Here is a 12896-nt window from a genome sequence, read left to right as displayed (position 1 = left end):
TGCAGCCATTGTTCTCCCGAGGAATTAGCTTTTGAGTGTTCTTTCCAAAGCAATAGGAACTCCTTTCCATGTTGCTTGTTTTGCCTCAGCATGGGTGGAATCACAAGCCCTGCTCTCTGAGGGATCAGGCAGAAAACACCAAGAGGTCTGATTATGCTAACTCTGAACATTTGTCTCCTTTTCTCTGCTGTTATAAACGAAAGGGCTGAATGTTCCACTATGACTCTTCTAAATTCTCTTTCCCAAACAAAAAGGATAGCCCTCCTCTCTACAGACTATTTTAAGCTCTAGGAATTTGGATGAATTTAGACTACTTCCACTGGCTTGTACTATAACATGGAAGAATCAGATTCTGTTTCATTCATTTTGCTTTGTGTTTACAGGGAGCTGCTAGACTCTCAAATAAATGAAAGCTTCAAGTGATTAACCTCATAACGCCATTCTTAAGGCCAGGGCTGCACTGGCTTTACCAAATGCCTGAATTCTAGTCTTGGCTCTGTGGCTAATTATTTGTGTGACCTTGGGTTCGTCACTTAACCTAAGTCTTACTGTTCTTACTGGTGAAATTAGGGACAAGAGGGCTGGGATTCATGCATTCAACAGTGACTGACTGTCTCTGATGGGCAAGATACTGCCGTTGGCCCATTATATGTGCTGATGCTTTTTGAGTGAAAGGAATAAAAAGAAAAAAACAACAAAGCTGAATCAGGCCAGCTAGCAAAGAACTTACAAAGAAGTATGGGGGGATATGGAAGAGTAAACCATACATGAAATATATAAATACATGCAGAGTATGACTTATTTATGTTTATACCATATGATTCTACATAGTCATAGTGTGATTTTAGTTTGGGAGGAAAAAAAAAAGCATTAACATTTAAATAGTTAGAAAATGAACTGGCACCATACCACTTTTGGGGTGGGAAATATAGAAATGTCGTGTACTTTTAGAACTTGGAGCATAGAATTTAATACTCAGAAAGAACTTGGGTGTCATCTAGCCCACCTTTCTCAATTTACAGATGAGAAAACCAAGGCTTAATTTCCTAAGACCAGAAATAAGCTGTGAGTCCCTGCTATTATCATTGCTATTTTCTACTGTTCTGGATAACCTTGTTAATGTGCAAAGCCATGAAACTGAAATATCAATGAACAAAATAAGACATGAAACTGAAATAAACCTGTTAGGAAGAACGCAGACAGTAATGTGGTTATAAATCTAGAAAATCCACAAGAATAATCTGTAAAACTCTTAGTAAGATAATTTAGTTAAGTGTCTGATTAGGTATAAGTCTTATCAGAAAAAAAAAAAATCTTTCCTTTAGGCCACCAACAATTTAAAAACTTACCCCATTAGTAAAAAGATACATAGTCAGCCCTTCCTATCTGTGCATATGTGGAATCAACCAACTGCAGATCAAAAGTATTTAGGGGAAAAAAAAGATGATTGTGTCTGTACTGAACATGTACAGACTTTTTTCTTGTCATTATTCCCGAAACCTGTGGTCACTGACCACGCCCCATAACTCTAGCTTGCATCCCGACCTGAGAACCTCCCCTCAACCCCCCGCACGCCTCAGATCAGTGGTGACATCAGACCCTCATAGGAGGGCGAACCCCACTGTGAACCGTGCATGTGAGGCGTCCAGGCTGCACGCTCCCCGTGAGAATCTAACGCGTTCCCCCTAATAAAGTACAACAACAATTTGCATAACATTTGCATTGCATTAGGCATTATAAGTAATCTAGGGATGATTTAAAGTATATGGGAGGATGTGGGTAGGTTATATGCAAATATTATGCTATGTTGTGTAAGGGACTTGAGCATTCTCAGATTTCCGAATCCAAGGGGTGTCCCAGACCAGTCCCTCACAGAGACTCAAGGGACGACTGCAATGGCCAGGATTAAATCTATCAAGCTACAGTGTGGACCTAGGTGAAAAACAAATCTAAACAAACAAACAAAAAAAACCCCACTTTACTCTATCTTTACTGATAGAGATTTAACCTTCTCTTTGAAGTTGTATTTAAATTTATAAAATATCAGTTCTTTTCAAATAATTACGAGTTTAACACAGACCTAATCAAAATACCAAATAAATTTTATGGGAAGTCTAATACATTGATTCCAATTTTTAATTAGATGAACACATTGATTCTATCAGGAAGAATAAATGAGTGATTATAGCTAGGAAATTTTGAAAAAGAAGAGAATAAAGGTGCTTTTATCTCTTCTAGGTATTGCCAGGTTTTTAGAAAGCTACAATAATGAAAACAAGAGATGCATTAAGTGACGTATCAATGAACAGAATTGAAATCTGTAAGTCAGATTCTAGTGAGTAAAATAATTTATATGCAACAGAGGAAGAATCCTAGCTTAATGGGGAAAGGAGTCATTGTTCAACAAATGGTGATAAAAAAAACTTCCCTGTTTTAAAAAAAATTGAAGTTAGCTCTTCATATGTACACCATACTTCCAAAAATTGCAATTTGGATAAGGAATGAAATGTGGAAAATAATTAATAAAAACTAGAAGAAAAATATACATGTCAATCTTGGCATAGGGAAGGCCTATCCAAGTAAAACTACCAAAACAGACACTATAAATAGAAACTATAATATAAACTACTGATACATTTGATCAGTTGAAAAGAGAAAACTTCTTCCTGTCAAAAAACTGGTAACAAAATTGAAAGACAATCAGCTGTGAGCAGTGGCATGCACTTTGTAGTTCCAGCTACTCAGGATGCTAACGTGGGAGGAGTGCTTGAGCCCAGGAGTTTGAGGTCAGCCTGGACAACATAGCAAGACCCTGTATTCGAAACAAAAATGTTCAAAAAATTAAAAGGCAAACGATAAATTGAATAAAAATATTTGCATTAGTTTTTGACAAACAGAATAGGAAAAATAATATAGGCAGATATAATTAGATAATTCCAAGAAGAAATATAACTGGTTAATAAAATTTGACAAAAGTGTTTAACTCGGTGATAAGAAAAGAAATGCAGAGAATAGTAATGAGATGCCTTCTGAAATTGGCATGCAGTAACATAATTCTCAATAATCGGATGGCAGAAGCTTATGTTATAATCTTTTTAGAAATAAAAAAGCATCATGCATGACATTGAACACCGAAAGAGTTTATACCACTGGCGACAGAAATTCTGCTACTGGAGTTAGCAAGTCATAAATGGCCGCTAGAATGGGAAACAACACTCTTTTCCTGGTAAATGGGCAGAGTTGTATGACAACACGCTTCTATGGTTTGGTTAGTGCTTTGTGGAGGTATTAGTTTCTATCTCTTTTGGCAAAGTGAAGCCACGTCAAACAACATATTGGAGAGAAAGTCCTGAACAACATATTTCTTTACGTCAGACATCCGCCAAACATCTTGAATAACAATGAGTTCCCTCTGTGATATAGGAGGAGATGCAAATTAATGTGACACATGAGAAATCTCCATGGGGCCTGTTTAATGTAGAGAATCATGGAACATTCCCTAAAGCTTTATGCTAAGCTGGCCTGTTGTTTTATGGTGCTACAGGAAATGACTTATAAAGATTTATGGACACTCTGCGGAGATGCTTCTGAAGATCACTAGAACCTAGGGAGAGAGCGTTCACATTTTCTTCTAAACCCTGAAGACTTTGGCAGATCTCTTACTTTGGCAAAGCTTTGTATGTTTTGAAATTGATGGAACGTTTCCTTTTTTTTTTTTTTCCCATTTGAATGGATAACAGCGTGGAAGTAATTCGTCTGGGACACAGTTATTTTATAAACTGGGACCGGAAGATGTATTGCTCTGGGAACGCAACACCTGCTGAGGCTCGGACAACCACGCTCAATGAGGAACTGGGCCAGATTGAATACATTTTCTCTGACAAAACGGGTACCCTTACCCAGAACATTATGACTTTTAAAAGATGTTCCATTAACGGGAGAATCTATGGTAAGACAAACAGTTCATTTTTCTTAATGATATTGTTAACATGTCTTAAATAAATAAGCAACACCATTTTTTTTTTTTTTTTTGAGACAGAGTCTCACTTTGTTGCCCAGGCTAGAGTGAGTGCCGTGGCATCAGCCTAGCTCACAGCAACCTCAAACTCCTGGGCTCAAGCAATCCTCCTGCCTCAGCCTCCTGAGTAGCTGGGACTACAGGCATGTGACACCATGCCCGGCTAATTTTTTGTATATATACTTTTAGTTGGTCAATTAATTTCTTTCTATTTATAGTAGAGACGGGGGTCTCACTCTTGCTCAGGCTGGTTTTGAACTCCTGACCTCGAGCAATCTGCCCTCCTCGGCCTCCCAGAGTACTAGGATTATAGGTGTGAGCCACCGCGCCTGGCTGCAACACCATTTTTTTAAAAAAAATTAAAAAACCCAACCTGTTACTGGCTTTCTTATTAATATAGGTGCCACCAGCATCTACCAGTGCTTGGCACACAATAAACGCTCATTAAATATTTATTGGATGAATGTTGAATGATTTAGATGAACCTTGGGATTTGTTGCCGTTCATGGATGGAGAAGGAGGTTAGATGGGGCGCTCAAGTTCCTTTCAGTGCCCCCAGATGTGTGATTCTGCTCTGTGGTGCTCCACAGACCCACATCCCAAGTTCTTGGCAGCCTGACTTATCCTGGTGAAAGCAGTATTTTATACTTGCTTCCTATCAGCAATGAGGTGGATGTCAGTGCATGTATTTTTGAGAATTTACTGTTCATTCTTGGAGAGCCCACACTTTACAGGGCTACCTTGAGTGGCCAGACAAGCTATTTCGTAATATCCAGTTTCTGTTTGCATGCTTTTGTCAGTGTACATGCTCTGTATTTGATTTTTCAAGTATTTTACTTATATGTGACTCTTATCGCCCTGACGTCGGCCAGTTAGCAGACAGTCCCTTCTGCTGAGCTCGGAGGCTCTGTGGAACCTTCTGCGAGGTTCCGCTGGCTTCCCAATCTGCCTTCATGGGGCTCTGAGAGTGTCTGGTTTCTCAGTACCACAATCTCATGAAGTAAGAGAGGGAAACCTTTCCTTTGTTCCCTCGTGGGAAACTTCACACGTTGCCAAGCATTTTAAAGCAAGATTTGACCAAAACTAAGAACTACAAGAAGTTGATGTTTACCCCCTCCTGCCTCTTGACCTCCCTCTGTTACCTCCACCCCAACGAGCCATGGTCACTGTTGTTTCCTCAGCTCTCCTCTACCCTAGCTTCCTCTTCTGCTGCCTCTGGTCATGGGCAAGATGATTCCCAACCTGGACTGCCACAAGCCCTCAGTTTTATTATGCATTTTTTTATATCAATATCATAGTGACTGGCAAATAACATAGACCTTTTCCTTAAATAATTTTCTTTTGCCATTATTTTCAGAGGAGGTTTTCTGAAAATACTGCTTTCATCCAAAGAGTGATTTAAATGGAATATTTTGAATTTTGGTCAACTTCTGGATTCTTTTGCCACATATTGATCTAATAATAGCATCACTTCTAGGAAACAATCATTAGACAATGTGGATCAAGATTCATTTGTAGAGATGTTTAGCACAGGTCTGTTTTTTAGAGAAAGCCCGTAACTTTCACAGGGTATCTATCCTGAGATTTTTGCAAATCTCCAAATTTACGAATCCCATGATAGCTTGTAATTTGCCTCATAAAATGCAGAAAAGTAACTGAAAGATTTAAGTAATTCCTTTAGGTCCTTAACTTATATGATGGTATAACTCATAATGCATTTATAATGCCTTCAAAATAAATTCTTACTAAAGCACTGCAGAATGTTTCAAAATCACTTTTTCTTGTTTTTATATACACTAGGCTTATTTATACCCTAGATGCAGGCCTTGGGAGAATCTGACATTCCACTTTGATTTGTCTAAATCTTCTATTTTCTGGCTCAGAGATGTTACCTGGGGTCTATGAGACTAATTTTTCTTCACTTTCATCACTAGCTCTGTAAACGGGCCTTTTTGGGGGTGGAGTGGTGGTGGTGAGGAGGACCATTTAATAGAAAGACACAATTTTTTTCTTTTTTTTTCCCCCTCATTTTATTACAGTGACCACATATTTTTAAAAATTTTTTATTTTTTCATATTATGGGGGTACAAATATTGTTAGGGTTACATATATTGCCCCTGCCATTCCTCCCCCTGCCCCCCTTCCCCGCCTTACCAAAGCATCAAGCATGTCCTCTCAGGTGGTGCTCATCACACCTATTTTGTAAGTGTAAATTCTTCCCCTCCTTCCCCTCCCATTTGCCCACCACCCGATAAAAGTTTGTTTGTTTGTTTGTTTGTGTTTTCCCTTTTTTTGACCTTTGGGTTACATTGTATATCTTAGCCTTTCCCTTGGAAGGTTTAGATGTGTTCCCTCTCCCCCCCTACTATGCTCACCACAACCCTAAGATGTGTATCTCCCCCTCCCCCAAACCCTGGTGGGCACTATCCCCATTTGAGCATCACAGTTTTAATCAGTCAGTACCAATTTGATGGCGAGTAGATGTGGAGCCCGTTTTCTTGATCTTGTGTCACTTCACTTTGGATAACGGGTTTAAGCTTAATACAGGATAGCATAAATGGTGCTAATTCACTGTCATTTCTTAGAATTGAATAGTATTCCATAGTGAGCATATACCAAATTTTAGTTATCCACTCGTGAATTGACCGACACTTGGGTTGTTTCCATGATCTTGCAATAGTGAGTTGTGCTGCCATAAACATTCGGGTGCAGATGTCTTTATAGTAGAATGTCTTAAGCTCTTTTGGGTAGATATATATAATGACTAGAACATACTATGGTTTTGAGATTTAAATTCTAGGTGTGTGGCCAGGTTCATTCACTACTCAGAGACTCCTTCCCCCCCCCATCCCCAGCAGCCACACAACATTCCAGATGCAGAACTGTGCCCCAGGGAAACAACAAATACCTGCTCGTCCAGTGGTTGGTGGTCACAGAATTTAAGTAGCGGAGAGAGACAAACTTGGGTTCAAAAACCCATTATGCTGACTTATCAGTTTTAGTTTAGTCATTTCACTTTGAACTGTTCTTCAGTTCCCTTATTTATAAAACAGTTATGAAAATCTCAACCTTGCAAGTTTGTTATAAGGACTAGTGATAACGTTAAGTGCCTGGCACAGAACTATAGATGCAACTATATCTTATTATTGGAAGAAATTTAATCCTGGAAAATAGTATTAAACCTCAATGCCAAGGAAAAATTGGAAAAATCTTAAATGCCCTGCAATAGGGGAAAGCTAAAATAAATTACATCTATTATCATGGGCTATTATATGACCATTCAAAATAAGATTCACTAAGAACCTTTAATGATAGGAAAAATTATCATACTTTAGGTGGTTAAAAACCAGCAGGAACAAGAAATTTATGAACAGTATGATGAATATATATGTGTATACATACACACATATCAAAAAATCCCTCTACAGATACTGGTTATCTCTGGATGATGAGACTATTAGACTATTAGTAATTTTTGTTTTCAACTCCAAATGTCCTATATTTTCAACATATCTAAAATGAAAATAAGCACATATCAGCTTCATGCTAAGAAAAAAGTTATTTTAAAATTTCGGGCACATTGGTGGTTTTGTTCTCTCTGTGCAGAAGGTACTGATATTATTTAAGGTTTGCCTGTTAATTTGACCTTGATATTACTTACATATATTATCTAGTCTGAACCAAGAGAGACAAAGGTGTAGTCACCAAGCTCTAGCATTGATGAGAATTGGTATGGCTAGGATATCATTTTGAATTTCCCAATAGTGTTGTTAATGTGGAAGACAAAAATTAGCCTCTTGAAAACATCATGGGTAATGTAACAACAGAATGATGAAATTTACAGAAGAACATGCTTGCTAGCTTCATATTTTTTTTAACGTTTGCTGCACTTTAGTTCTGTATTGGGCAAATATGAGTATTTGTCTGCATCAATTGCCATGTTTAGGGTTACGGTTTGAACACACTCCTAAAAACATTCCTATGTTTGAATTCATAATGCCATCTAGTGATGGTGCTTTAATAAATACTAAGTATACCCCTTAAAACCAAATGTCTAAATCTAGTTTCAATTTCACTTACTTTTAATTCTCAATTTTTGTTTTGGCAGGTGAGGTACATGATGACCTGGATCAGGAGACAGAAATAACGAAGGTGTGGAAGTGATAAAATTTCATTCTTAATTTCAAATTGTACATGCTTTTTAAAAACGATAAGCTCCTAGAGACCTGATTCTACTATGACCAGATGAGATACTTAAAGCGTAACATTAAAAAGATTCATATGGTTCAAAATTCCTTCTCATCCAGGTTCCCCAAGCACAGAGTTCCCTCTATTTTTTTTATTCTTTAGAGATATTTATGCAATATCAAGAAAATATATTTCTCCATTTTTTTACATAGCTGGTAGTGCAATTTACATATTGTTTTTTAACTTTCTTTCCCAACAATATATCTTGGAGAGCTTTCTAGCAGTTAAAAAAGTACTTCCTTATTCTTTTTAAGGCTGAATGGTATTTTTTTATATGGATGTTTCATTATTTATGTAAGGAGACACTAATGGATATTTAGGATGTTTTCAATATTTTGCTAGTAAAGAAAAAGCAGCACAAATAACTGGGTACATATGTTATTTCACATGTTAGAGAATACAGAATCTGTTTCTAGAAATGGGATTCGTAAATGAAAAGGTATGTACATTTGTAATTTGGTAAATATTGCAAATTACCCTTTTAAGAATTTAGAACAGGTTTTCCTGCCATGAACAAGTTATCCCTGTCTGCTTTCTCCCACCCTCATCAACACAATGTCTGATCAAGGCTTTTGATCTTTGACAAGACTATGTGAAAAATGGTATAGCAGTATGGTTCTAATTTTAATTTCTCTTATTATAAGTGAGGTTGGACATCTTTTCATATGTTTAAGAGCTTATCGGATTTTCTGTAAACTTCTAATTCATCATTTCTTACCATTTTTTTTCTATTGGATTGCTAATTTAAAAAAATTAATTTGCAGTCACTAAATATTAGGGAAAATGGGTCTTTGCGAAATGAGTTTCAAGTCTTTTTTCCCCCAATTTGTCATTTGTCCTATGATTTTTTTTTCTGCTATCTTTGCCATGCAAAAATATTTTGTTTTTATGTAGTTGAGTTTATTACTTTTTTCCCTGTACTACTTAGTTTTGTGTCTTAGATATAAGCACACCATCATTAGAGAGTTGATGTTTTACATTCAAATCTTACATTCATTTGCATTTTGTCCTGGTGTAGGATGTAAAGTATAAGTCCAACTTTATTTTTCTCCAGATGGCTACTGAGTTTACCCCTTCATTAAAAAGCCTGTCTTCTTTTTCACTGATTTGAGATGTTACCTTTATAACATACTAAACTCTTGTGTATACTGGTTCTGTTACTGAACTTTCAATTTGTTCCATTTTCTTTCTATGCATATGTCAATACCATACTGTTTTACTTATTGAGGCTTTAACATCTGGTAGGACTAATTGCATCTCAGAGCTTTTTTCTTCCAGATTTCTCTTAGCTGTTTTGCTAATTTAACTTTCCTCATGAATTTTAGAATCAGATAGTTTTTGGTATTTTTGTTAGAATGGTATTGAAGAGTTAATATCCTTATGATGTTGAATCTTCTTATCCAAGAACATAGCATGTATTTCAAGCTATTTAAGTCATCTTTTATGCCTCCCTCAAGCATTTTCAGGTTATTTTTCATATACACCTTGTTTTTTTTTTTTTTGATTAATTTTATTCCTAGATATGCTATGGTTGATGGTTGTTTGATGGTTGATGGTTGTTTCTAACTGGGATCTTTCTATTATGCCTCTTAACAGAAAAGCAATAATTTTTTTTTGGTTAATTTTGTATACCGCTATCTTATAAGATTATCTCTGTTTTATAATAATTTTTAGTCATATTTTTCTGGGTTTTCCAAATATATAACAATATCACCTGCATTTAGAGACGGTTTTACCCTTGTTGTTCCAAATTTTTACTTTCAATTTCCTAATTACATTGGTTAGTACTTCTAGAATAATATAAAATAACATGGTCATTATTTATATCTTTATTTCTGATGTTAGTGCACATGCTTCTAGTATTGTCCCATTGAACATAATGAAGATTTTGGATGGGAATAGACATACTTTTGGAATAGTCATCTATTCCATATGTATATAAATTTATTATTTCCATATTATGTATTTATTTAAAGTCCAATTTGGACACTGAATTTAGTCAAATGCCCTTTGTCACCTATGAGGATAACAAAATGTTTTTTCTTCCATTGATATATTAATATGATGAATCATATTAACTAATTTACTATCATTCATGTTTTCCTAGAATAAATGTCACTTGTTATGTTAAACTCTTTTTCAGTATACTGCCAGATTCTGTCTACTAATACTTTATTTACATATGTATATTGATATTTGTAAGAGACTTGGGTCTACAGTGTTCTTTTTTGGGGTAATGTAGTTTTGCTGTCATTGTTATAGGTACTTTAGAAACAGAATTGTATTTTGTGGGGCAGTTTATATAACCTCAAAATAATATTAAAGTTTTATAAAAGTTAGTTTTCAAAAAAGTCCCCTAAAATATCATGTGAAACTGGTGCTATTTGTGGTGGTAGCTCTTTGATATGTTCACTATAGTCTTCTCTATAGTAGTTATCTGTTTAGAATTTCTTCTGGAGTAGTTTTGAAAATTATATTTTCTTAGAATATTGTCCAGTTCAACCAGATTTTCAAATTTATTTGCAATGAGTTAGGCAAAAAAGTCTCTTATAATTCTTTTTAATGTTCTATTTATCTGTGGTTGTTTCTTTTTATTATTTCTTATCTTTTGTTTGTAGTTTTCTTTTCCTAGCTTGATTATGCAAGTAAATAGTTAAGTTGTTCCTTTCCCCAACAAAAAAGTACAGCTGTTGGATTAACTTATTTTTTTCTGTGTTTTAATCAATAAGTTCTGCTTCTTTATTAATGCCTTCTTTTTACATTCCTTAAATTTCTTTTGTTTTCTTCCTTACTTCATACTTGGATGCTTACTTTATTTATTTTTATTCTTTTCTTTTTTTAAAAATACAAATATTTAAGATTATTAATTTTTCCCCTGAACATTGCTTTAGTCTTATCACATAAATTTGGGCATGTAGTTTATTAAAGTACCTTTATTTTATTTTTATATTATTATTTTAGCTTTATTTCTGTCCTCTCAGTGAATTCAGATTGAACAACTGAGTTTGAACCATAAGTTTTTAAGGAAGAATTAAAAAATTTCCAGGTGGTGAGGGCTTTTTTTTCTCCCTAACTTTATTGTACTTTTAATAAAAGAATGTATTTGCATTAGTTCTACTTTTTAGAATTTATTGAGGTTTTTCTTTGTGGCTTAATAAGACCACTTGTTAATGTTCCAGGATCTTTAAAAAGAAAGTATATGTAGTCTCTGTTTTTAAGGTATAAATTAGCTATATATTATTTTCTAATAGCTTTGCCTTATTAATTATATTATTTAGGTCTTCTATTTAATTAGTTATCTTTTATTTATATTGTCCATTTGGATTGAAGAGGTTAAAGTGTTCTGATAATTTTTTCTTTCGTAACTCTTATACATCCTGAAATCTTTGTTTTATTGAGCTATTTTTTGGTGCTTTGATGGTCATAGGGACTGTATTTTTATTATGAATTACAAAATTTAACATTAAAAGTGTTCTTCGTTGACTCATTTAATTCTTCGTGGCCTGAATTGAAGCTTATTTGAGATTAATACGACTCTTGGTTTCTTTTCATTTGCGTTTGCCTACCTTTTACTTTCAATGTTCCTGAATTACTTTGTTTTTGGTGTTTCTCTTGTGTACAGTATAGGATTGGACTTTGCTTTGAGTTACAGTCTTTTAATAGGTAAGTTTGGCCCATATATATTGGGCTATATTTTGTCTTGGTTCTGCTACAGTATTTTAGGTTATTACTTTTTGTCTTTATAAGTTTTGATAATTCTTTCCCTATATGAACTCTTTATTTTACTATGTGTGTGTATGTATGCATTCCTTGTAATATTTAGGGAAATATATTATTATTTTTCTACTGTATACTTTCAAGAGTTTGCATAATACTCTTAATTTTTTTCCGTAAGGTAGTGTCTATCAACTTCTTAATATGAACAATGATGAAATTATTATATTTCTCCTTCTTTCTTTCATATATTCCTAATATTTTTCTTAATGATACTTTTAATATTAAATATATATATATAAATTTTTAGTGTTGGTTTGAAGCTTTAAAATGACATCTTCTGGCCTTCAAATATTAAAATGAGAAAATCAGCATCTTCTGCCATTTTTAATTAGTTATCTTTTCTACATGGTCAAAGTATGTCCTATTTACATTTTCTCATCCTATTCTCTACATTTGTTTTAGACTCAGTCCTTCAGTTAAAGCTATTTGGTGTTCACCACTAACTAAATCCCTTTATCATTATTTTTCCAGTTATTTTTTATTGGCTGAAATTCATACTGTAGTTTCAAGAATGGGTCATAAGAAAAAATTTGTTCAGAACTATCTGTATATTTTATATGAATGACAGTTTGACTGACTATGATCTCTCTATGATCTCTTTGGGTCATAGTTTCTTCCCTGGAGGGTTTTAGAGAAGTCTAAGGCCAGTGTATATTTTAGACCTTACCTAGTGAGCATATATATATAAATAAAATTCATTTATTTATTTAAATATATTTAAATTATATATATTTAAATTTTCTAATGTAGTTATGTTCAAAATGTATTACATGAACAAGCAATCTGTGATTAAATAAGTTTCTATGACTCTGGGACCAACACAAGCAACTGAATGTCTTGTATATAAGTCTTT

General features: G+C 34.5%; 1 protein-coding gene across 9 annotated transcripts in view; it reads left to right on the top strand.

Moving 5' to 3' along the window:
* ATP8B4 (ATPase phospholipid transporting 8B4 (putative)) overlaps nt 1-12896 on the top strand; it is a 224076-nt gene that overhangs the window by 136507 nt on the left and 74673 nt on the right. For all 9 annotated transcript variants that reach the window (XM_076004353.1, XM_076004354.1, XM_076004355.1 and 6 more), the window contains 2 exons: nt 3741-3949; nt 8127-8170. In XM_076004353.1, the coding sequence (XP_075860468.1) occupies nt 3741-3949; nt 8127-8170 (253 nt within the window). The remainder of the gene's footprint in view (nt 1-3740; nt 3950-8126; nt 8171-12896) is intronic.

The sequence above is a fragment of the Microcebus murinus genome, chromosome 6 (assembly GCF_040939455.1).
Source record: "Microcebus murinus isolate Inina chromosome 6, M.murinus_Inina_mat1.0, whole genome shotgun sequence".
In the NCBI taxonomy this organism is placed as follows: Eukaryota; Metazoa; Chordata; class Mammalia; order Primates; family Cheirogaleidae; genus Microcebus; species Microcebus murinus.
The sequence above is the reverse complement of the archived record's forward strand: the minus strand, read 5'-3'. Positions and strand labels throughout refer to the sequence as shown.